Below are 22782 nucleotides of genomic sequence, written 5' to 3'. Positions count from 1 at the left end.
GTCTTACATTTTTACATTTTATTTTTCTAGAGTGTGAGCAATACACTTCCACAACTTTTTAATTGTTCAATGAAACGTACATAATTAGACGTGGAAAAAAAACATATACTGAATGGCAATATTTGTGATCAGAATTAGATTATTTTTCTAAATTGCAGTGTTGAGTGAGGTACCTTTCCTACAGTAGTGACGTGACAAATTTACACCCAAAACCGAACGGTATCACTTTGTTTTGAAGGGATCATGATGAATGAACTTCAGTAAGAGTAGGAAGACAAAAAGGTTTTATTTTTGACACAACTCACAAGTGACAACAACAGCAGGGCATTGATTCATTTTCACGGCAAAGCATGCATGCAAGAAGTAGAAAATGTCTTCAGAGATCTGTTACTAATTTATTACAGTTTGGCTTAACATAGAACATACCCAATAAAGTATGCAGCTTTTTTTTTTAACGTATAATGGAAGATTGTTGATTAATCACATCTTTCAGAAACTCACTCAAAATGGAGTGTAAACAGCAGTCGCTTCTCATTCAATATGAGGGTGACATAGGAGTGGATTTTCAAAAGTCCTCTACCATCCGGAACTGTAAAAAAAAAAAACAAAAAAAAAACTTCCATGCGGCTACCATTCCGAATGACTCCCACTCCCGTAACCCCCCATAATGGAGGTCAACTACATTAAAATAAAAAAAATATTAAAAACACTTTGTCGCTCCCGCTTCCTCTGCCCTCCCACTCTTGTGAAATTTTTCATCTTGTACCGTACCAATCCTGTGATTTAAGGTAATGTTGTTGACCCATTCTGCAGGATTCCAGAAAAAAATGTCAGCCCCTAACTTCAAGTAGCACGACATGATGTCTACAGACCTCCATTACGGCACAATGCCTTCCAAGCATAATTTTGAAACAAAACTGGCACGGAAACTGTAGTTCAAAACGTACTTTCCTCCATCGCGGTCCGACATGCAGCTATAACGTGAAATGTTCTTTACTCCCACAGATTTTTCAAACCCATCTTCAGTTAATTGCTGAAAAAGTCATGTGCTTTCTAAAACATCGCAACATGGCGTCAAAGTCCGATCGAATAGAAAAGTAGAGCTTTGGCGCCAGCTTGGTATCAAAGAAAAATGAAGTGAGGAGAGACGCTTCTGTGAGACCGGCCGAAGCCACGTCTAACAGAAAATTGTGTTTTGGTACGTTTTTGTGGCATCTACAGGTAATCATTAACCTTTTTTAAAGCGGTGTCACTTATTCATGGTTTTTCACTATTGGCGGCAGGGCTCATACTTTTTGCTGACGTGAGCTAACCCAAGGTGAGAAAAAGCAGGCGAACAAGCCGGTGGTGTTAGCGTAACTCATCTCTGCATTCCTTCAACTGAGAGAACATGTTGCACACAGCGACTCTCGTGAGCATAAGCGGCTCGGACAATGGATGGATATTTTGAAAGGCAAGCACTGGTGACGCGATGCCATGTACAACAAGCTTGGGCTGCCCCGATCCGGTATTTGTATCAGTCCAATTTTTAACCTGGCTACCTGCTCAGATTCTCCACACTTCAAAGCAACTGCACTTGAGGCTAACCGCAGCACAAAGTGAACTTATCTGCGGCAGTTTATGAAGTGCAGTATTGCGCAGACGACAACAAACGACATTTGTTGTACGCGACGACACTGGTGAGGTTTAACTGCTTCAGAAAATGGACGGATAGATCAAAACGACGGTGCTGTTATTTTCATAACAGTCATTAATAATTTGAATCGTAAGTGATATTTGAAATCAGTTATTTCCTTGAGAATATCTTCATAACTTTTGGACTGGTACAACTAAGTATAAAAAATGGCTACGCCATTACACATTACTCTGGGCCACAATATCTGTATCGTATCAGAAATGAAGAAAGTTGTATTGTACAATTTTGCGAAGGGTATTTACATGAGCACTTTTTTTTTTACGCACACAAAACTAAAAGGAGATATAACCTAGTCTGTGATATGAAATTGATTTTTTAAGAGTTTAATTTGCAGCTTTTGTCCAATTCATCATCGCCATGCTTCTCTTCAGATTGTTCTTAATGCAGACTACCATAAATCCGTCCATTTTTTTTTTTTGGGTCGCTCGTACGTAGTAGGGTGGAAAGTGAACTTTTGATATTTTTCTGTCTTTAAATACCATAATTTTAAGTGAGAAAATGTTGACAGCTTATCTTTTATTGTCCCCATTTCTGTTTTTTTCAATAAAATATACTGGCATTATTCTATTCGAGTATACAATAATGTAGTGACCGTTCTGTTAAAAAAAATGACAAAAAATATCTGATCTATTCATATTAGGCCAGTTACTAGATTCCCGAGTTGACAAAAACGTGATGTTCTTAATAAACTATAATGCGGTTTCTCATATATATTTAACCTGGGTAATTTTACGTACTTAGCAAAAGCGTGCACAACGTATTAAAAATGACTTGATTGATTGAAGTGGATAAAACAAAAACATTTGGAGCAAAAAGAATGAACATAGAGCTTGGTGATATGGTCGAAACCTCGTATTTCAATATAAATTGCGCTAAAATGTTATGGCGGCAATACCGTATTTGTGGTCTTTCAGCAAAGCTAAAGTGAAAAGTAAAATAAGATATAATGTATTTTGAGAACATTTATTGTGGGGATCTTGAAGGTTAACAGCAACACTCAGCACTCAAGTGTGCAAACAAAGGAATAACATTGCCAACATCACAAATACTTAATATACTACATTATATTTTTAAACTTCGAGGCGCGTCCACTTGGCTGACGTATGGAACAATGTATTCGTTTACGGTTTGCAGACTGGCCTTTGCGTGTCAATTACCTTCAAATGCGTCGAAGGCAGTTAAACAACAAATTTCAGAATTCACTTTACAGGATTTTAAATGACCCTGGGCAAATGTATGTGAGGCCAGTTAAGCCCTGTATTTATTTCAAAGTTCCAAATGGATTTCATGCATGCACTGATGCAGCACATCTAAATGTCTGACTTGCTGTGGAAAAGCTCCACAATTGTGGCGATATAGTTTTGCTCGGTTCTGCGTAAAAAAATCAAACATCTGTTAACGCTCAGATGCAATGGAATGTGGAGGAAACACTTTTGACGGTGCTTTAGGCTGAATTTCAAAATTCTAAGCGGGGGTCATGCTCACATTAGGCAATCTGTCTCAGCTAACTAGTACAACAGTCAAATTTCAATTCCTATTTCTACGGGGCTGTCCCACATAAAGCTTTAATTATAGTATGATTGAAGAGAAACACTGGGGCCTCATCCAACCACAGTGGTTTTACTGCATGATTAACAAAGGAACAGTAACCCCCTTTTCACACTGAACGTCTGCCAGTGTTCAGTTTTAAACACCAGTACATGTCATTTATATAACGTCCCTAATTTACCGTGTGTGTCTGTTTACAAACCATGACGCAACTAAAGTCTGCTGGCATCTTGACATACTTTGGCAGTTAAATGTTCACACCAGGGACTTTTAGAGTCACCGCTCCAAACGTCTTAACGAAATAGAAGCCAGCAAAAAGTTTAGCGAGGCTTGTGCCAGCCGAGTGTTCAACTGCATTGATCTTGAGCAAGCTCTGGAAAATCTTGTAGGTCTTTGGCCCCATCTCTCAACATCTGCTTGTGAGCGTGAGTCCTGCGGTGTCTGCTCAGGCAATGACTCCAGGAAAAGCTGCGCCCGCAAGGCAGGCACAGGTACGGCCTCTCCCCGGTGTGCACCCTCTGGTGCAGGTTCAGCGACTTGTAGCGGGTGAAAGTGGCACCGCATTCGTTGCAGACGTACTTCTCGGACCTGACGTGGACGTTCTTCTCGTGCTCCTTCATGTTGCCCAGCTGCGAGAAGCCTTTGCCACACACGGGGCAAAGGTGGGGCTTCTCCCCCGAGTGGATTAGCAAGTGAATGTTTAAATCCTGACGGGAGTAAAATCCCTTGCTGCAAGTCAAGCAAACAAATGGCCGTTCCCCCGTGTGGCTCCTCATGTGTCTCTTCAGACTCTCGGATCGGGCGAAGGTGCTTTCGCATTCGCTGCACTGAAACGGTTTCTCCCCGGTGTGCGAGCGCTGGTGCCGACCGAGTTCCGAGGCCTTGAAGAAGGACATGTCGCAGTCCGGGCAGTGGTGGGGCTTCTCCGGATTCTCCTGGTGCGTCTTCTCGTGAGCTTTGCAGTGACCCATTTCGGAGAATCCCTTGCCGCAGAAGGAGCAGGTGAAAGGCCTCTCGCCTGTGTGCATTCGCTCGTGGCGAATACGCCTGTAAAGTTTATCGAAAGTCTTGGCGCAGAAGGAGCACTGGTGGGGCACCTTTGGCTTTCTGGCGTGGATGCGTCGATGGCGCTCTAACCTGGAAGGCTTGTTGAACACTTTCCCGCAGTCGGGGCACGGGTGCTCCTTTGCCCGGTTGTGGGTATCTTGGTGTCGTAACAGCTTCTCCTCTTCTGTGAAAGTTTTCTCACAATGCATGCACTGATAGCGAGTCTTTAAGGTCCTTGGCCTTGTGTGGACGGACGTGTGCCTGTTAAGCTTGGAAAGCCGGTCAAATATTTTGTTGCAAATGGTGCAAGGGTGGGTCTTGCTTAGCTTTTTCTTGGGCTTTTTGCAATCCACATCGTCATTGTTGGGATCCGATTCGACGATGTACTCAATGTCGAAGGCTTTAGCACCTGGTGGACAAGCACATCGAAGAATTTGCCTTTGAATCGTAAGTGGAAGCCATTTACAATCCCATCCAAAAATTTCGGAACAGCACATCAATTATTAACTTCTTGTGCACTGAAGACATTTGACTTTTCACCGTTTTCAGCCATCCAACAATGCTGAGGCTGACGTCGTATAGCAGCAACATACTGTACGGCTCACCTTGCAAACATCACAACTCACCTTTGCCTGGGTTAGTCACGTGACCTTTGCAAAGTGATCCTGGGGGCTTTTTAGTGTCCACTTCAAAAAGAGGTGTCAATACTTACTTTCATCCGAGGAGTGATCCGTCACAGATGAACTGTCTTCCTCCATGGCTGGGCCCTGACAAAACACAGACACACGTTAAATTAGATGAATGTTGCAAAATCCTGTAACAACAATTCATTTTATGACCTATCTGACACCAAGATATATAACAACAGAGCATTGTACACTCTTGAAATTATGTTGTAATGATAGTTAAACAGTAATAAAGAGTCGGTATCACAATACAGTAAATTTTACCCTCAACAGTATATTTCCTCTGATTGTGTGACTAATAGGAATAATTGATCTTGTTGAGAGTTTTGCAAACTATGGGTGGGAAGCCAAAATGGGTAAAATTGTATTGGGTTGGCGCTTGTCAATAATAAAACACTGCATTTTATTGATTTTACTGATTGTGAAGCTGCCACAGGGCTTTTCATTCATTCATTCATATTAGGGCTGCGAATAATCATTTTAATAACGGTCAATTATTTTGGCAATTAAAGTAAGAATCCTATAAAACAAATGTTTTACTTGCATCCCTTTATTGAAAAACAGGACATTACTTCAAACTGACACGCAAACAAATTGATTAGGATTAATTTACTGGTTTGCTCTATCATGTCAGAAAATCAGCAAAATGGTGATCATATTTTCCCAAACTAAAACCAGATGTTTTTGAATATTTTCTTTTAATTAATGACAAAGACAATCAGGCTGCTATCATGGAGGACTACAGGAATCTAAGAATTTTTCCTGTTGAGAGGGCTGGGATTCCGCACTAGTTTATATTTCATCGCTTCCAATACTAACTTAATGAATTGGACTGACTACGAATGCCTCTTAAATGTGCATTTTAACATTTCGTGGAGTGTTTAGCTCATTTTCGACCGACTCATTTCTTTACTTTTTTTTTTTTTTTTGTAAATCTGAGCCTTTGCCTTTCTATACTACTTTCTCTCAACATGCTTCCATGTTGTCAGTTTCTGAGATCAGCCAGCTTTCCAGCAAGGCCAGTCTGTTGAAAATAGATATTCTCCATGTTTGCATCCGGAAAATGATTCATCACTGGCGGTTAATGCTGCTCTCGTGTAACTCAGCTCATCTTCACTAATAGGGCGCTACACACTGTCTGGGAAGGGAAAATATAATTATCGCAGCCTTATTGATTACATGGAGACAATTCCGTGTTTAATAAACTAGAAAAGCACATGTGCTCGCCTCGCTATCTCTCTCTCGAGGGGGTATGCAGCAGTTTGGTTAACGGTACGGCCATCATATGAGGCCATTCAACATATTTTACCGTAATACGGGAGTAATATGAACCGTACCGTCAATGCAAGTTCATTTAATCGACGAGTTGGTCGTATTTTGGCGACACGAGGCTTGTAAACCGCCAACATGATAGCAAAACAAGTGAGAAGCAGTGTTTATAAATCCGTCTTGAACAAATCTCAACACGCCCGCAATGTAAGATACGATAACACGCGTAAAAACCCAAAACGTGTATTTTGGAATTAAGATGTGAGCAGAGTTTGTCCTGAAGTAAGCATAAAAAAACACTCGGCAACACACAGGAGCTTTGTTGTTAGCATTAGTTGCGTTCAAACAAATAAAGGAGCACGCTCATGCCACTAGCGCTGCACCGTTGAGGACGCCAACAAAACAAAACAAAAGAAAACTCACCTCGCTGCTGATGGAGTATTGCAAAGGTTACCACATTTTAAACTGGGCCTTGGTTAAAAGTGAACCAGGCCGAAGCCGCTGTTGCTAAACTTCTTCTTCTTCGTTTTGAGTTCCTGCAGACTGGACACGTTTAGTAAATTACTGCCACCCAATGGTTAAGTGATGAACTCCTGTAGCAGAACTCAACTATTGAAAACAATAAAAGCAAAGCATTTAAAAAAAAAAGCTTTTACATTTATATGCATAATTCCGACCCAAGTGGTGACCACTGCCTGGTCTTTATTTTTTGGGAAAAAAATATTTTTTTGCTCAATGAATAGCATTTTTCAAATGCACAACATTTCGCCAGCCTCACAGAGCAGAGGTGAAAGGTTTGGGTCTGACACCGGCCGTGTGCAGTTTACATGTCCTCCTCGTGCCTGTGTGGGTTTTCTCGGGGTGCTCCGGTTTCTTCCCACATTCCAAAATCATGCATGGCAAGTTGATTGACACTCTAAATCAGGGGTGTCAAACTTTTTGTGGACGGGTCACATTGTAGTCATGGTTTCCCTCAGAGGGAATATATATATATATATATATATATATATATATATATATATATATATGTGGCTGCACAATATTGGAAAAAACATGCCATATGCGGTATGTTTGTTGAAAATAGCATATCGATATTGAATTACGTATGCTATTACATATAACAAGTCGCGTGATTATATTATTGATTGTGCAAAAAATGCCTCAGGAATGTTTGCAAACAAACTGAAAAGTTGTGTTAGAAGGTGAAGCATTACTTGGAGAATTGCTGCAATAGAGCAGTTACAACCAGTAGACATGTGTGGTACAAACAGCTTTAATTTTGTCCAGCAGACAGGTCAAAGGCCATTTTGCACGGACGCACATTTGCAGGCACACACGCACTCACTCTCACACACAACCACATTCAAAACTGCACATTCCATTGTTTGTCCACATACAGCAGCTGACCGCCCCACCTCAGCCTGTTGTGTGTGGGTTTGTATTGATATTATAATGATGCAGTAAAATCATTGTTCCCACTATACTTTATATATAAAAAAAACCAGTAAAACAAAAAGCAATGTTGTATGATACAATAGAACTCCACATTTTACTAGGATGAAAAAGTGTGAGAAAAGCAAATCGAGTTCTGTATTCCCCACACTTCCACCGACTGGATCTTAAAATGCCCTTTGCAGAGTGGCGGACTCTTGAATGTGTCACAAGGCTCTGTGTAGCCTGCCTCGAGGTTTTGTTGAAAGCAGAGTGCGTGGCCGCCATTCCCACCTGAAAGAAGGCAGAATAATGTTGACACCTTGTGCATAATGTACAGTTTTATGAAAGTACACTTCAGCCCCATCCTGACTGTTTTTGTCCCAAATCCATTGTTGAGGTCTATAAAGGCAAACTCATTAAAAAAAAAATCTGTATGTGGATAACCTACCAATAATGAGCCGTTCATCACTGCCGGCTATGAACTTGGAAGCCTCTTGTTCCTTGGATCGCTTTGGCTCCTGAGCAGTAAATGGTCCCTGGGATGGGGCGGTGAAAGGAATGGTCAAGTAGCTGGGATCTTGGGGCGTCCCAGCTGGACATGTCAGCGTTGTGTTGGAGCCGATCTGGGAGCTGAATTGAGCTTGCTGAGGGGAGATTTTCCTCGTCATGATGTTGACCATGGCTCTCTGATAGCGCTCCATGCTGGGACGAAGCTGAAAGTCCAATCATATTTCTTGACAATGATGCACATTTCGATACAATTTTCATGCAAGGCGGGATGGCTCACCGTGAAAACAAAACATTCGCACGTTCCAAAAAATGTGGCTTTATCTGTGTCGTATTTGCGCCTCTCTGTCATATCTGATGAAATAAAGGCACCGAAGACCTGTGAAATAGAAGTTTGATGATAGTTTAATCCAATAAAAAATGTGCAGCAGGTCGTCCATGCCTATTGGCTACGGTTTGGCCGGAAATGTTACCTCTTCATCCACTGTTTTGATGATCAACACTGCAGGTTCATGGCCCTCGACGTGATAATAGAATCTTCATGAAAGAAATTGGTGAATATGAATGATAAAAAAAAAAAACCACACAGCCCATACGTAAATATTGCGAAGGAACCATATTGGTACTTGTGTTAACATTTTTTTCTGTCAGAAGATGCCTCAAATGCAAAACGATGCAAGCTTCAGTGCAGTAAGAAAGCATATCACTAACGAGCCTTGTTATTTTTCAGATATGAATACAGAAGTGCTCCAAAGAAGTGCGACGATAACCGGAGAACATAAATTGAACTCACTCAGACATGGGAAAGGGTCTGGTTAGTCTAATATAATATGAAAAAGAAAAAAAATACGAATCAATGACATACTTTTACATTGAGTGAAATAGCACACAGCCAAAAGTCTAAAGTCACCAGCATGAAACTAGACATGCCGCCTGCCTGCTGACATTCCACACTTGTTAACTACAGCAATATATCCATCCATCCATTATCTGGACCACTTCTCCACACGAGGGTCACGGGGGGTGCTGTAGCCTATCCCAGCTATCTTCAGGCAGTAGGCTGGGGACACCCTGAACTGGTTGCCAGCCAATCGCAGGGCACACGAAAGACGAACAATAAATTCAAAATGCAATTAAGTAACAGTCAACTCTGAAATGGTTGTTTAAAGGTTGTGACGAACTAAGAAACAATTTATGTGAATTGGGGCTCACCAATGTTCGCTTTTGAGAATGGGTTTGGGTTTTCTCACTCAAATCTTAGTGAATTAAAAAAAAAAATTAAAAAGACCAAATGATCCATCGATTCATTTTCTTTACTGCATGTCCTCATTAGGCTTACAGGTGATCTGGAGTCTATCCAAGATGACTTTTAGTGAGAAGTGGCGCAAACCCTGAACTGCTTGGTAGTCAGTCGTTATCCATTGATAGTTACAAAGGAATTGAGTTAAACAGCTCCTGAGTACCACACATGCTTGCATTGGAGTTAAGTGTTGACTTACGAAGCGAGACTCTCTCCATGTTCCGTTGTACTGAACAGCTTAATGGGACTAAAAAGGGCAAAGCGTTCCGGTATCCAGGCCCAGACCACTCTCATCTCTGTCCCTGTCACAACACTGGATCTAAGGCTGTTAAAGTCCACAGTATCCACCGACTGCCTTTAGGATCAAAAGAGCAATAATAAGACTATGACATTGAGGAATTTTTGAAGGGCATTTTTTCTGTTTTCGCATACATTAAATGGAAAACTGTTTTTGGTGCCTCACCTCTTCTGATGGATGCTGACCCCTTTTTGCATGAGGGAGACTTTGTTGGCTTTAAAGAGGAGGTTGAGTTCTCTCCTTGTGGCAATAGGAACCAGGAAGGCTCTTTCCAAAAGATTCTCAGGCGTGCAGTGGCGAGCCACATTCTGCACGAAACTTTTCATGTCAGTTCGGAAATCCTCCACATCTGCAACTCTAGACGACACGGATACTTTGTAGAGGCTCAGCAAAGCCAATGCCACCCTAAAAATAATAGATGTTGGTTATTTTGTTGTTTTTCTGAGGATGTCAACCCCTCAGAATTCTTAACAAGAATATGTTCTACACAGCCCGACAAGTCAAAACAAGTCATTCAGATTAATATTGTATTTGTGTAATATGAGTTGAGTGGGAAAATCCACTCGTTTTTGTCCATCTCAGTGGGCGGACATTTTGCCTCTTGCTGTTGACTGAAAATGACATCACAGTTGCTCAGGGCTCAGATAACGACCAATCATGGCTCAGCCTCAGAAAACAAATGAGACGTGATTGGTCATTATCTGAGCCTTCAGCACCTGGGATGTCATTTTCAATCGACAGAAGTGACAAAATGGCCGCATCCTGAGATGGCTAAAAGCAGGTGGATTTTGCTGCTGATATATTCCATAGACCCAATTTAATCAGAATGCCATGTTTAGCCATGTAAAAGAACATATTATTGCAAGATATTTTTTGGGGGTGACTTCCCCATTAAGGGGGTATCAAAGCAGACAAAATCACCACAAACCTGTAAAGAACCTTGTAGCCCTCGAGGAGGTAGACATCCAGCACTCTAATGGCATAAGTGAATGGAAGATCAGCAAAGATCCACATGATCCAGTCGGAGTAAAACTCAAAAAGGTTCTGGTGTGAGCTGGCTATCAACTTCCGGATGCCCCGGCAACACCTGTTGGCAAGGTCTCCAAAGGTCATGCACGAGGCTCGGTATGTGAGGAAGGTCTGGTCAATGTAACGCTTATTCGGATCGTGGTAGCAAATCAGTCTGGAAACGCTGTAGAAACATTCTGCTTCATCCTGGCTGAAGTGCAAAATGAGTGACACCAAAGCTGGGAGGATGGGGCAAAAGTTCATTTCTGGGAAGTACTTCCCCAGACAGAGAAGAATCTTCTTAACAGAATTTAGACCTGCCTTATTGAGACAGTGCCTATGAAAAGATCACAGAGAATCACATGATCATTTATAATACAATGTCACCACAGAAAACATTTCTTTGAAAAAAAAAAAGAAATTCTTGAATTGTTCCGGCCCGTTGAGCTACAACTCCGGGGACACTATCCTGCATGGTTTAGATCAGGGGTGGGCAAACCTTTTGATTGTCGGGCCACAATGGGTTCTAAAATTTGACAGAGAGGCCTGACCAGGAGCAGATGGATGGAGTGTTTTGGTAACCTCACCTCATTGGAGAAAAAAAATACATTTCATTTTGCATGAACGTGAACAAAAGCAGTACAACAACATATATGTCTTTGAAAAGCCGCAGTATTTAGAAAATAAAACATGAAGTTTATTCATTTAATTTTTTTCCAGTTTGCCGGGCTGGAATAAAACGTTTAATGGGCCTTATGTGGCCCCCGGGCCGTAGTTTGCCCACACCTGGTTTAAATGTTTCCCTCCTCCAACACACCTTATTCACATGAGCAACTCATCAGCAAGTTCTTCAAAAGAGCAACTCATCAGCAAGTTCTTCAAAAGCCTGATCAGGTGTGTTGGAGGAGGAGGGAAACATTAAAATATGCAGGATAGTGGTCCTTGAGGATCGGAACTGCCCACCCCTACACTATTCTTCCCACAAGTTAAATATCCATGTCGATAGAATGTTTGATAATTGTACCTTGGTATTTCTCCTGCTTCCATGTATTCTGGAACGGGGTGGGTGCTGAGCTTTTGTTCTCCAAAGAGCTTCCTGCTTAGTTCGAGGTAAACTTCTCTTTCTGGACTGACACACCTACAGTAAAGGTAACAATATCCAGTATCAGTTTAGTTTCTGTCATTGAAACTTGAACCGTACAGCATAATAACATGTAGCCGTTTATTATTTCAAAATTAAAAGGACTGAATTTGGAATGCCATCTTTATTTGAGGGCGGCACGGTGGAAAAATGGTGACCACGATGGCCTCACAGTGCAGAGGTCGTGGGATTGATTCCGGCTCCGGCCTTTGTGTGTGGAGTTTGCGTGTTCTCCCCGTGCCAGTGTGGTTTTACTCCGGTTTCCTCCCACATTCCCAAAACTTGCATGGCAGGTTGATTGGACACTCAAAATTGTCCCTAGGTATGAATGTGAGCACGGATGGTTGTTCGTCTACATGTACCCTGCGATTGGCTGGCAACCAGTTCAGGGTGTCCCTGGCCTACTACCCGAAGATAGCTGGGATAGACTCCCGCGACCCTTGTAAGGAAAAGCGGTACAGATAATGGATGGATGGTTGGATGGATCTTTGTTTGAGCAATTGCCATCGATTCTACAGTCCGTGTGCAAAGATAAATATTTTGTCTTTAAAATATTTATTAGTATTCTCTGTATTCAAATTGAATTGTTTCCTCGTAAGTGTTTACCTCTGTACCTTTATTGTCTCCTCAACTCTGTCATGCCCTACTGTAAAAACCAGTTGTCTCCATCTCTTTATGTCCTAGCTCTCTCTCTCTCTCTCTCGCTCTCTCTCGCTGTGTCATTCGTCGATGTAGCTTTAGTTTCCAGTCGATATACAATCATTCTTACGTTCTTGATCGTGCCAAAAGCTCCTATAAGCTTTTCTTTTTTGACCTGGGGAGTTCTCACCTGGAATGGATGCCATGGAGGATGTGATAGTAAGCCTTTGCTCTCAGTGTATGAGGCATAGCCCAGAATCCTTCCCTTCCCATGGTTTTCAGTCGCTGGTGCTCACTCTGCAGTATCTTCTGGTACCGTTCTGAAGCTTCCGGATCGATCTTTTCCCAGTCCACAAACTGACCATATTTCATGCCAGAGCTGGAGCAGATCTCCCAGCTGTCTGACTCAGAGATGGTCATCATGGACACGCACTGAAGGCTGCCTCTGCTGCCTGAAAACATGCGACGCATTTCACGAGTGCTGTGAAAGTCTGCCGTAACATCCAAAATGCACTTACCGTTAAGGTCTCTTGAGAGGGACTGCTTGTTCAGTTTGGACTTGGACTTCTCATTTTTGTTTGCAGGATGCTGGGGTGGAGAGGTCAACTTTTGCCTCAGTGGAATGGACACGAATAGATGCCCCAAATCATTGTCGGAGTCATTTTCTGATGTTTCATAACTGTAAAAAGACCTGGAAAGCACGACCATGCATTAGCTAGTCCATCGTGCTTAGGGTCACGCCTGGAAGCTCTCTAGCCAACATGGACTACACCTGGTCATCCCTCTATTTTTTTTTTTTTTTTTGTGCCAGCTGGACGAACATCAGCAATATCAACTGCACTATCATTTGTTGAAGTTCAGCGTCATATCATGACCATTGCATCAACTCCAGAACAAAACTCCTACCTTGAACGAGGTCTTTGACTGGTCTCCTTCGGCTGTGTCTGTACTCCATAGGTCTTGCTGTCCTCAGGGTTGTAATAAGAGTGAGACCTCTGCCTGCTTCTGCCTCCCGTCATTGTCCTCAGGTCGACTTGATCCTTCCACAGATGAAGAACTCCGGTGATCTTGAGATGTGAATCAAGTCTTCCCAGAAATTCAACGTGATGGGTGGGATGTGCTGCACGGTCAGCGATGCAGGACCTTATATGAGCCTGTGGGTGGGGTCAGCATAGGGGTGAGGTTTGTTTGTGGTGACTTCATGCTTTTAGCGGGAATAGTTGTGCTTACTTTCCTGCTTTAAATCTGGCAACATCAAGTGTCTCCTTCTTAGAGGAACCACAGTATGTTAATGATCTTCACTGAGATGCAAATTATAGCCAAACAAATATAATCTGCTTTATGGAGTACTGTACTCTTACAATGCGATAGATCAGCTGACTCAGAGTCGTCTAAATAAATTGATTTACTGATGTTGCAAATTGTGGTTCTGTCACTAATTTGGGCCGATTTAAACACAGTACATTTGCAACCATATTGAAACCATTTGAGGGTATTTGAAATACTTGGAAAAAATGTGTTTAACCTATTTAAACACATCCAAAATAAGGTCATTTGGAATGGTTGGCAGGTACTGCTCCTTCCCTGAACTTGTTCAGAATCAAAATGTCAACTTGGACTATTCCGAGAAATCTTCAAAAAAGTTATTATTCAACACAACAGGTGTGTGTTTTGATCCAAACACAACCACTGTTTGGCTATGACACATTCAAACTCTACTAGTGCTGATCTCACATGTGGGCTCCAACACCGGTGAAAAACAAATTATTTAAGAGCACAGGTGAATACTTTTTTACATATATTTGTATTTCTATATATATATATATATATATATATATATATATATATATATATATATATATATATACATATATATATTTATATATATATATATATATATATATATATATATATAACTGTCCTGATGGCACATTATGTAAATAAAACATGGATCATATTAACGCTTGTTGTGTTATAGATGCAAGAAGCTCTTAAATTATCATAAAATCTTCATTTGAAAATTTAATTTGCATGTCACTCTGGTTTGAATTTAAAAGCCAAATGCCAAATCGTTAACATAACATGCAAACTCCACACAGGATGGCCGGAGCCGGGATTGAACCCACGACCGATGCTGTCTCTCACTGTGAGGCCAGTCGCCCACCGTGCTGCCCCAATATAATATAATACATAATATATAATAATATAAGTTTCTATAAAACAATGTGAAGCACAAACCAGAGAAATAAAATGGAAAGGACATGTATGATATCATCATTTGTTTACTGCAGCAAATTACTTTTACCATGTGCTTTAAGTAGTTTGCAATGCATTTTTGTCAAGAAATGGTCAGGCAGTATCATGTCTGTGAACTATATGATACTATTTAAAACTTTGGAACCCATGATGTTCTTTTGGGGCTTCTTACACATTTAGGAATTGCGGGAAGGCTTTAGCAGATCATACTAAAAAGCAAGGCCCAAAAAAGGAAAGCATTTCTGTTTAATACAAGTAAGGATAAGCAGAAGCCAAGCAATAATTAAAAATGTAAGCAAGATCTGGAAGATGTAGGGAGAGATTTAGTTTATTATTCACGACCCTTAGTGGGAAAATAAAACAATGTCTGCCCCAGTAGAAGGTGATTCCGGATAAGAAAATCTGCTTTTTTTTTTGTCAACGAATGAATGCACGAATGCATCAATGAATCAATCAATCAATCAACGAATCAATCAATCAATCAATGAAATGGAACATGAAACTTATTTATTATGAAACAAACTATGAGAGAGCGTGGAGCACATTGAAAAGTACAGAAAGAAACGGCAAGACATTTGACATTGGAAAGTTTCGAGAAATAAGCAATACAATATTTAAGGGTCTTAACTTATGACAAAGAATTACATATGATAGTATAAGCAATTTTTATAATTTTGATTGCGTTATTTTAAGATGGTCCCTCGTAGACCACTGTAGTGACGTCACACCAAAACAGAAAACAACACTACCGGGTGATTCGAGCTGTCCGGATTTCCATCTTTTAACCTAATTCTTCCCCACCCCAAAGATGTCTCAGGATACCTGGTAAATAATGACTTCAATTCTTGGTTCATCTAATTTTCGGGAGTCCTGGGCTTAAAACACAATTAATGTAATGTAGTTAAGATTTACCTAGCACGTTTTTGTTAGCTTCCCAAGTGGAGTTTACCGATTCCAACTTTGCGTTCACTCAACGACGCTACATGTACATACGTTTTGTATTTATGTATCAAACTGTAAGACATCACACAAAAGAAAACGTTCGGATTTGTACACAATTTACTTTTTTAACTCGGTAGAGGAAAGCAAATGAATGTGAATCGCAAATCAATGTCACATGATTGTCAATTGGCGTGTTAAACTGTTACAAAACCTTGACCAAGATGTCTTATACTGACTGAGTTTGTTGTTTTATACATTCGTAAACCATCTGCTGTTAATGTGAACTCATTTAAGACATCGTTGAGGTCATAAGTGGTCCATCTCAGACGTTCCTATTCTCTTCCTTGCTATCGAGGTCACAGAATTACGATGCCACTTGTCGGCTGACACAAGAAATTGCTGAAAATATCCATGAACGCAGCAGAGAGCAAAGAACGGGGGGCAACCCAGCTAAGGTGATGAAATGATTACATCGTTAATTACGGTGCTGTACTTTTCTATTTCTCACGTGTCATCTCCTTTTCCGCTTGTCTGTAGATCAACATGACACTACGGGCATCACTACAGAAGCTCAAACAAAGTATTGGCCATCTTAAAGACAGTTTGCTGAGGGCTTCTTCGTCACGGCGCATGTATCCTTTTCTCGAAATACAAGTCATGAGACGAGTCGACTGGCTTTGGAGGTTGTAGTGTCATCATTTGGGCAATAGAGGGCATCAGACTACTTTGAAAAGGCTGTTCTGTGAAGACATTGTGTTCCTAAAGTGTCTGTAATGTCTCATCCAATGGCCCAATTCCGATTTAATGCCGATATCGTTCTACTTACACAAAAAGTTTGAGTGACACATATCCGATATTGTCATGTTTACAGTGACGAAGCACAAGAAACAAGTCAACCGCAAATACCTTGTTGAAGTTTCAGAATAATAATGACAAATTAAAATATGGAATCAGTCATTGCACGAGATAACTTTAAATAAGGAATATATATATATATAACATTTTGTCAACGCATTTTTACAGAATTTGTGAATCGGAAATGGAAGTAAACTTTTATTTTTTTTGCGCTGATTCCAAATCTGTCCATGTTTCTTTTTGGCACATCAAGTTTTCGCAATAAGAATAAGAATAACAATAAGAATAGTGTAACAATTCTATATTATGTAATACAGTATTATGAATGGCAAATAGCAAACAATTCTCTAAAAAGATGTAAAACGTACTTGTCCAAGGTGTTTGTCAATCCTTGATGAAGTTTCTGACTTGAAAATCCTCTTTTATTTTACGAGATGTCTCTGGAAAAACCCAAATTTATAGCGTAATGCTTGTTTAAAATATTTTTTAAAAAATGTATCGTTAGAAACAAGTTGTGCTGAGTTATTTAAGAACACTTTTTACCAATTTGAAAACATATTTGACATATTTGTAATAGGAAAGAAAAGCCGTCATTCTCGGGTTTTCTCTTCTTCAACAGTTTTAGGAACAATCTCCAACTGCGATTGTTATACCAAAATTTAAATTAAAAATAACTAGAAACTGAACTCATGCAACAATAACACATGCCAAAAATGTAACTACCTTAATGTGATGTCATCAGAATGCAGTCAGAAGCGGACAGACGGCAGAATCTCATTGATGACCTACTAACCAAGGAGAAGCAGCTCAATGCCACTTTTAAAGGTGATATGACGGAACCAGCTCCATCCAGGTATATAAAGCTTTGCATGCATTTAAGCAATTTAGTCATTTTTTTTTTATTAAGTCACACAATGACACTAATCGGGTAATTTTTTTAAATTTAATTTTAATTTGTTTGCCGTTTTTCTAAGCACGTCTTTAGAGTCGGGTCATAAAAAAAAAGAATACATAAAAAAATACAGGATTCCTTCAGAGGATTGGTCCAATTAATCACAGAATGTATTGTCAATGAAAATAAATAACACTGGGTGGTGCTTGGTGGTGCCATTCACTTTACTTGGAATTAGAGAAGTCAAGAAAACAAAATGTTTATAATATTTTGTTCTGTGTGACCACACTAGTATACACGGCACACGGCATTCTGATTAATCCACTCATTCTTAGTCTTCTGAGTGAACGGCCATTTTGCTTCTTGCCAATCACGGCTCACCTGTTTTCTGGGATTGGTCATGTGACATTTGCACGCCGAGGCCTTTGTCACTCTGTTGCCATTTTTCTTCAACAGCAAGTGGTATAATGACCGCCTCCCTGAGTTGTTTCAAAACTGGTGGATTTTGCTGCTTAATTTGTATTCCACAAATGTTTTATTAATCAGACTTCCACTTGGTGGATTAGGCTCAATATCACCACGTGACCAGAGCTGGGCAGTCCGTCCTGGGGGCGGGGGGGCGGAACGGTCCGACCCTCCGGTACCTAAATATTAGGTACATCATTTTATTGGAGTTTTATGCCGAAACATCCTACAAACACACAGACAAAATTGTCGGTACCCCTTTGTTAATCAAATGAAAACTCAGTGGGGATATCACAGAAATATCTTGAATCTGACAAAATAAATTTTAAATAAAAATGTCAGGAAAATTGTTCTGGAATTGTGGTTCAATAGAATTATTATAAAAAGCCAATTCATGAATCAGGCTTCGTGTGCGCATGATTCAAAGCATCGAACAAAGTTTCATGATTCACTCTCTTTCTCTCCATTATTGACAATCATTGAGTCAAAACAAACATTCGTCCATGAAGCCTCCGGGGGACATTGTGTTGGAGGGCACCATTTTGTGCTTTAAAAGGAAAATCGGGGTAGGGCGTCCAATTAAAAATAATGAATCCTCATTGACCAGAGGGGTCAAAGGCTCTGAGTTGGCCTTTGATGATGTTGTCACTGGTCACTAACTATCTGCAAATGTGTGCACAGACTAAACTCGGGTTTGACCCGTGTTCCAGCACCCCTCACTATATTATAATTTGGAAGAAAGTGTCTGCCTTCTATTAATTACATTTTATGAATGGCCTGTTTATACGTCAGTTATCGTAATAGCCTTTCAAGGCTTCAAATGTTCAGCGGCGCTTCAGTTCAACCAAGAATATCTGAAGGGGTCTGCACTTTGCAAGCTCAAATTGCTGAATTTGAAAATTAAAAAAGAAAAGTAGACGCAGTTGTTCCTCAAATGTTTAAATCAATCGTGTCAACTTGCTGAGAGCAATTTTGTGGGTGTTCATGTTTATGATGCGCCTCTTTGCTGTACCACCGTAAAAAGTGTGGCTCTTAGCTTTGACTGATTGCCCACCCCAGGTGTGAAGCCTAATGGCCAAACACTATCCAGTTGATATTTGTTTACAAGAAGAGGAAATTAAATAATTTCCTCCTGCCCATTGTGTGTTTTGGTAACTTGTGAATTGTCATTACAAGTTCCTTTTATTCAAGGATACAAACCATTTTTACAGTTCTGTTTGTATGATAATAGCAGTCAGGTATATTAATGCTCATCACGCAATATTGTTTTCTTTTAGTTAGTCATTTTTTATACAGTTTGGGTGGTTTTGGGGATGCTGGTGCACTTTCAGCAAGCAGGGTTTTTGAATGATTTTATAGAAAGCTATGTAAAAGAAATGAATCTTACGCAAGAATTATAAAATCTTGACTCTACTGGCAATGTTTTAAGTAATGACATAACCGTCACACAATATTAAAAAAAGGGACTGTAACCAGCTTGATACAGTAATAAAAGTTAAAATCAACAATTAGTGTATTCAATCTTTTGGTGATAGTTTCGTCCCAATTTTTGGGAGCACAAAAAAAAAGTCCACTCAGGACAATGTTTACTAGGAGTAATAAACCTGAACTTGAACTTCTCTGAAATCTCTAAAGGTTTAATTTTGGTGTTGAGCTACTTAACAGTGCTCGGCGCACACTTTTATCTTTTTGCAGACCACACACCCAATTACTTAAACGACTGTGAGGGGAAAAAAAATCAAATGACACTTGCTAATAAAAAAAAAAAAGCTCTAATCATGTGGTTTTGTACTTTTCAGTTTGCTCAGTGAGATTGAATTTTCATCGTGGTACGTGGTGGGGTCACTTGAATTTGTGGCTCATTCCCACTGTGTGGTCTCTGAGGACAAAACATGGAGAGGGCAGGGGATCGCCACGCTTGGCTAATCTAAGACACTTTTTCTCAATTTGGGAGCGGGGAGGATGGTTGCTGAAGTGTCTTTAATCTCGCTCTGAGACAATACAATCGGGCTATCTCCATTTCAGACTGAGCAAAAGAAGGATGTGGCGCCGACATTTGAAGGCTTGCTTCACCCCGTGGCCCCTAGGAGCCACCTTTCTTCAAAAATTCACAAACCTTTCCTTTGTGTTTAATTGCACTGGAAATAATCATAATTAGTTAAGTCTCTGCTGTCTAAGTCGCTCAGTCAGGCTTGTGGGGGCTCAGGCCTTAATGGCGGCAGTCTCCTTCTCCAAAAGATGTACCCCACTGACTGGCTAATTGGATCTTCACACACGGGACACTCGCAGGGGACGGAGTGGTGGGCCTGCACACAGTCTCATAGTAATCAAACATGTCAGTGAGATTACACCCAATACCGCACCGGTTGTGTTACCGACCACATCAGAAGCAGCTTGAAATAATCAACGTGATAAACGTCATGTGTGGCCCGTGACCAATTTCTAAACCAAAAATTGTAAAACCATCAGTTTTCCCACAATATTTCCTCGCCGGTTCGATTGGCTTGCATGCGACTCGCCGGATTCACCAGAGGGCTTGATCCGAACAGACTGGGTTGGAGTCGGCCTCACACAGTGACCTGTCACCACAAGGCTTCCAGCGACAGCTTTAAGCAATCAGTGGAGGAATAGCTTTAAAACCACAATGCGGTACAGCGCACCGGTCTCTCTGCTGTGTTGCCTTTGCATTCCACAATCCGGTGACAGATTCACAGACTGCACCAAACAACCAGTTATTAGTTTTCATTTTTTTTTCCATTCAAATGAGTAAATAGATGCTGTCATGATTTCTGTGTTAGCTGGATGTCTCATTTTTAACAGTAACAAGCCTTGCGCTGATGTGGCTGCTGTGGGGGTTGTGCAAATATGTATACAATAAAAATAAAAATATGTATTTATTTATTTTTTTACATACATACATTTTACATACCAATACTGTCCGGTACTGCACTTTTGCTGAATACTCTGTACTAGTACAAATGTTCTGTTACTACACATCAATAAGACATGAGCAGACTGACATATATTTTCCTGGAAGCGCCATTGTCAGACGTGGAGACAAACAGTGGCCCGTTGACCCGGCGCCACCATGTGACTGTGTCGGGCCATCGAAGGTTCACTCATGCTTGTCCGACTCAGACATCAGTACAAATGTCAGAAATAGATGAGATGAAATCAACACATTCTTGTTTTTTTTATGATCCAATATTAATTTTGCCCACTGAATCTACATGCCTCTCAAGTTCATCGATTGGCAGGCCCACATCTCTAATTTTATATTTTGTTCAGTATTGTTTTTAAATGAGGGCAGGGCGACCACGACTTGATCAGTGTTGGGCCCTAGTAACTGAAAATAAAATGCTGAAAAATGGATAATTAACTCAGTGCGACCGGCAACTATGCTTCCGTCAAATAGCCGTTTGAAAAGCACCGGGTTTCAAACGTGCTGCTCGGACCAGCATGGGCTTGCAATGAGGTGACTAAGTTTGAACGAAGAAATGAAGAAGCAGCAGTGGCCATTTAACAAATTCTTTATTGCCGAAATAAGATCTTATTGTAGTCCATAAGAACGCCAAAAAACATCAAATTTGTACTGTTTTTTTCCCCAACCATCAGCCTTCGTTTCTGTTGAGTCACACTCCTTCTCCTCTTCCTCAATTCCTGGCCCCGCTCCTATATTGACTAACCTCTGCCACTTTCATAGCGCCACAGAGAGTCGTAAATGACTGAACTCGAGCTATAATCGTGAGACATGACTGCAGGCTTGCTACAGCGTCACCACAGTTGTCTTGGCACAGTTTTATTTTCTAACTTTCTCAAGAAGCAGCTTTACACCTCAACTTGGCAGGTTTTTAGAAGCTTTCTCATCATCAATATTTGTCTTGTAGTACAGTGTCTTCTTGAATGTATTGAGGACACACGTACTGCCGCCCCAAACGCACACTCTTGCGTTTATGACTGGGGAATGAATCATTTCAAACGTTAAAGGGTCCAAGAATTTTTTTTTGCTTATATATTACATATTTAATTTAATTGCCAACCCGCTAATATATTGTCGCTGTCCTGTGCAAATCATGTATGTCCAACTTTGTCATTTTTAAAAAATGTTCACATTAATGGAATGCCTGTAGCACTTAAACCCCATTAATGGGAATAAAATAAATAAATAAATGGACATAAGTGTTTTTTACAGGACAGCATCAATACTGAATTTCTTCATATAATGGACAATCGTATTTGTATGCCCAATTACGGGGACTATCCAGCATCAATTTGTTCTAAGACTCTATTTTTTTTTTTGCCTTTTATTTGTATAAATACATTGTTTTCACGTGAACTAATTTGCCAATCTGTCTTTCTACTCTTTCACAGCCTAATGCTTGATTAGATTATTATATTACAATATGTACGGTGCTCAACATGCATCCCAACACATTTGTCAGAATACCTTAAGTTTCTTTTCAGAATTTCTTTCTATGGCATACGATACTACTAAATATTCCCACAAGTGTGGGCCATTGATTGCCCATTTATTTTATCAATGTGCTCAATAGAGAGAAAAAAAATTCCACCCCTCAAGAATTGAATGACAGTTGAGTCAAACCATCAGTAATTTATTGTGAAAGACACCGGCAAGTGACTGGTGATTAAATCACTCTACTTGTCATTTTTTTTGTGTACACTATTAAATTATGTTTTCCTCTATGGTACCTAATTATTTTCAACTCATTGGTGTAATGAAGCAGATTCTTTCCCAGAATGCTCTATGCGACATTCAACAGCACTTTATCTATGAACGT

General features: G+C 40.4%; 3 protein-coding genes across 3 annotated transcripts in view; 1 reads left to right on the top strand and 2 right to left on the bottom strand.

The window, feature by feature from the left end:
- Positions 1-267: 267 nt before the first annotated feature.
- Positions 268-6809, bottom strand: LOC148332214 (uncharacterized). The gene is made up of 3 exons (XM_088303789.1): positions 6670-6809; positions 5004-5058; positions 268-4700 (listed from the first exon to the last, which is right to left on the bottom strand). The coding sequence occupies exons 2-3, from the start codon at positions 5047-5049 to the stop codon at positions 3592-3594; spliced, it is 1155 nt and encodes a 384-aa protein (XP_088159915.1). The 5' UTR covers positions 5050-5058; positions 6670-6809; the 3' UTR covers positions 268-3591.
- A 694-nt stretch (positions 6810-7503) lies between these two features.
- On the bottom strand, positions 7504-13693 carry LOC148332213 (TBC1 domain family member 24-like). Its single transcript, XM_088303671.1, has 11 exons — positions 13480-13693; positions 13092-13264; positions 12764-13025; positions 11818-11931; positions 10714-11130; positions 9951-10190; positions 9687-9842; positions 8661-8724; positions 8468-8566; positions 8129-8393; positions 7504-7971 (listed from the first exon to the last, which is right to left on the bottom strand). Exons 1-11 carry the CDS (start codon positions 13590-13592, stop codon positions 7799-7801), a joined length of 2076 nt encoding a protein of 691 aa, XP_088159797.1. The 5' UTR covers positions 13593-13693; the 3' UTR covers positions 7504-7798.
- A 1846-nt stretch (positions 13694-15539) lies between these two features.
- The window catches only part of stx8 (syntaxin 8), a 31238-nt gene continuing 23995 nt past the window's right edge, over positions 15540-22782 (top strand). Inside the window, exons 1-4 of the mRNA XM_088302783.1 lie at positions 15540-15654; positions 16127-16226; positions 16309-16403; positions 17369-17479. Of these exons, the coding sequence (XP_088158909.1) occupies positions 15638-15654; positions 16127-16226; positions 16309-16403; positions 17369-17479 (323 nt within the window). The 5' untranslated portion in view covers positions 15540-15637. The remainder of the gene's footprint in view (positions 15655-16126; positions 16227-16308; positions 16404-17368; positions 17480-22782) is intronic.

This window comes from Idiotropiscis lumnitzeri, chromosome 8, assembly GCF_059441095.1.
Source record: "Idiotropiscis lumnitzeri isolate Australia: NSW breed Sydney's pygmy pipehorse chromosome 8, RoL_Ilum_1.0, whole genome shotgun sequence".
Classification (NCBI taxonomy): domain Eukaryota; kingdom Metazoa; phylum Chordata; class Actinopteri; order Syngnathiformes; family Syngnathidae; genus Idiotropiscis; species Idiotropiscis lumnitzeri.
The sequence above is the reverse complement of the archived record's forward strand: the minus strand, read 5'-3'. Positions and strand labels throughout refer to the sequence as shown.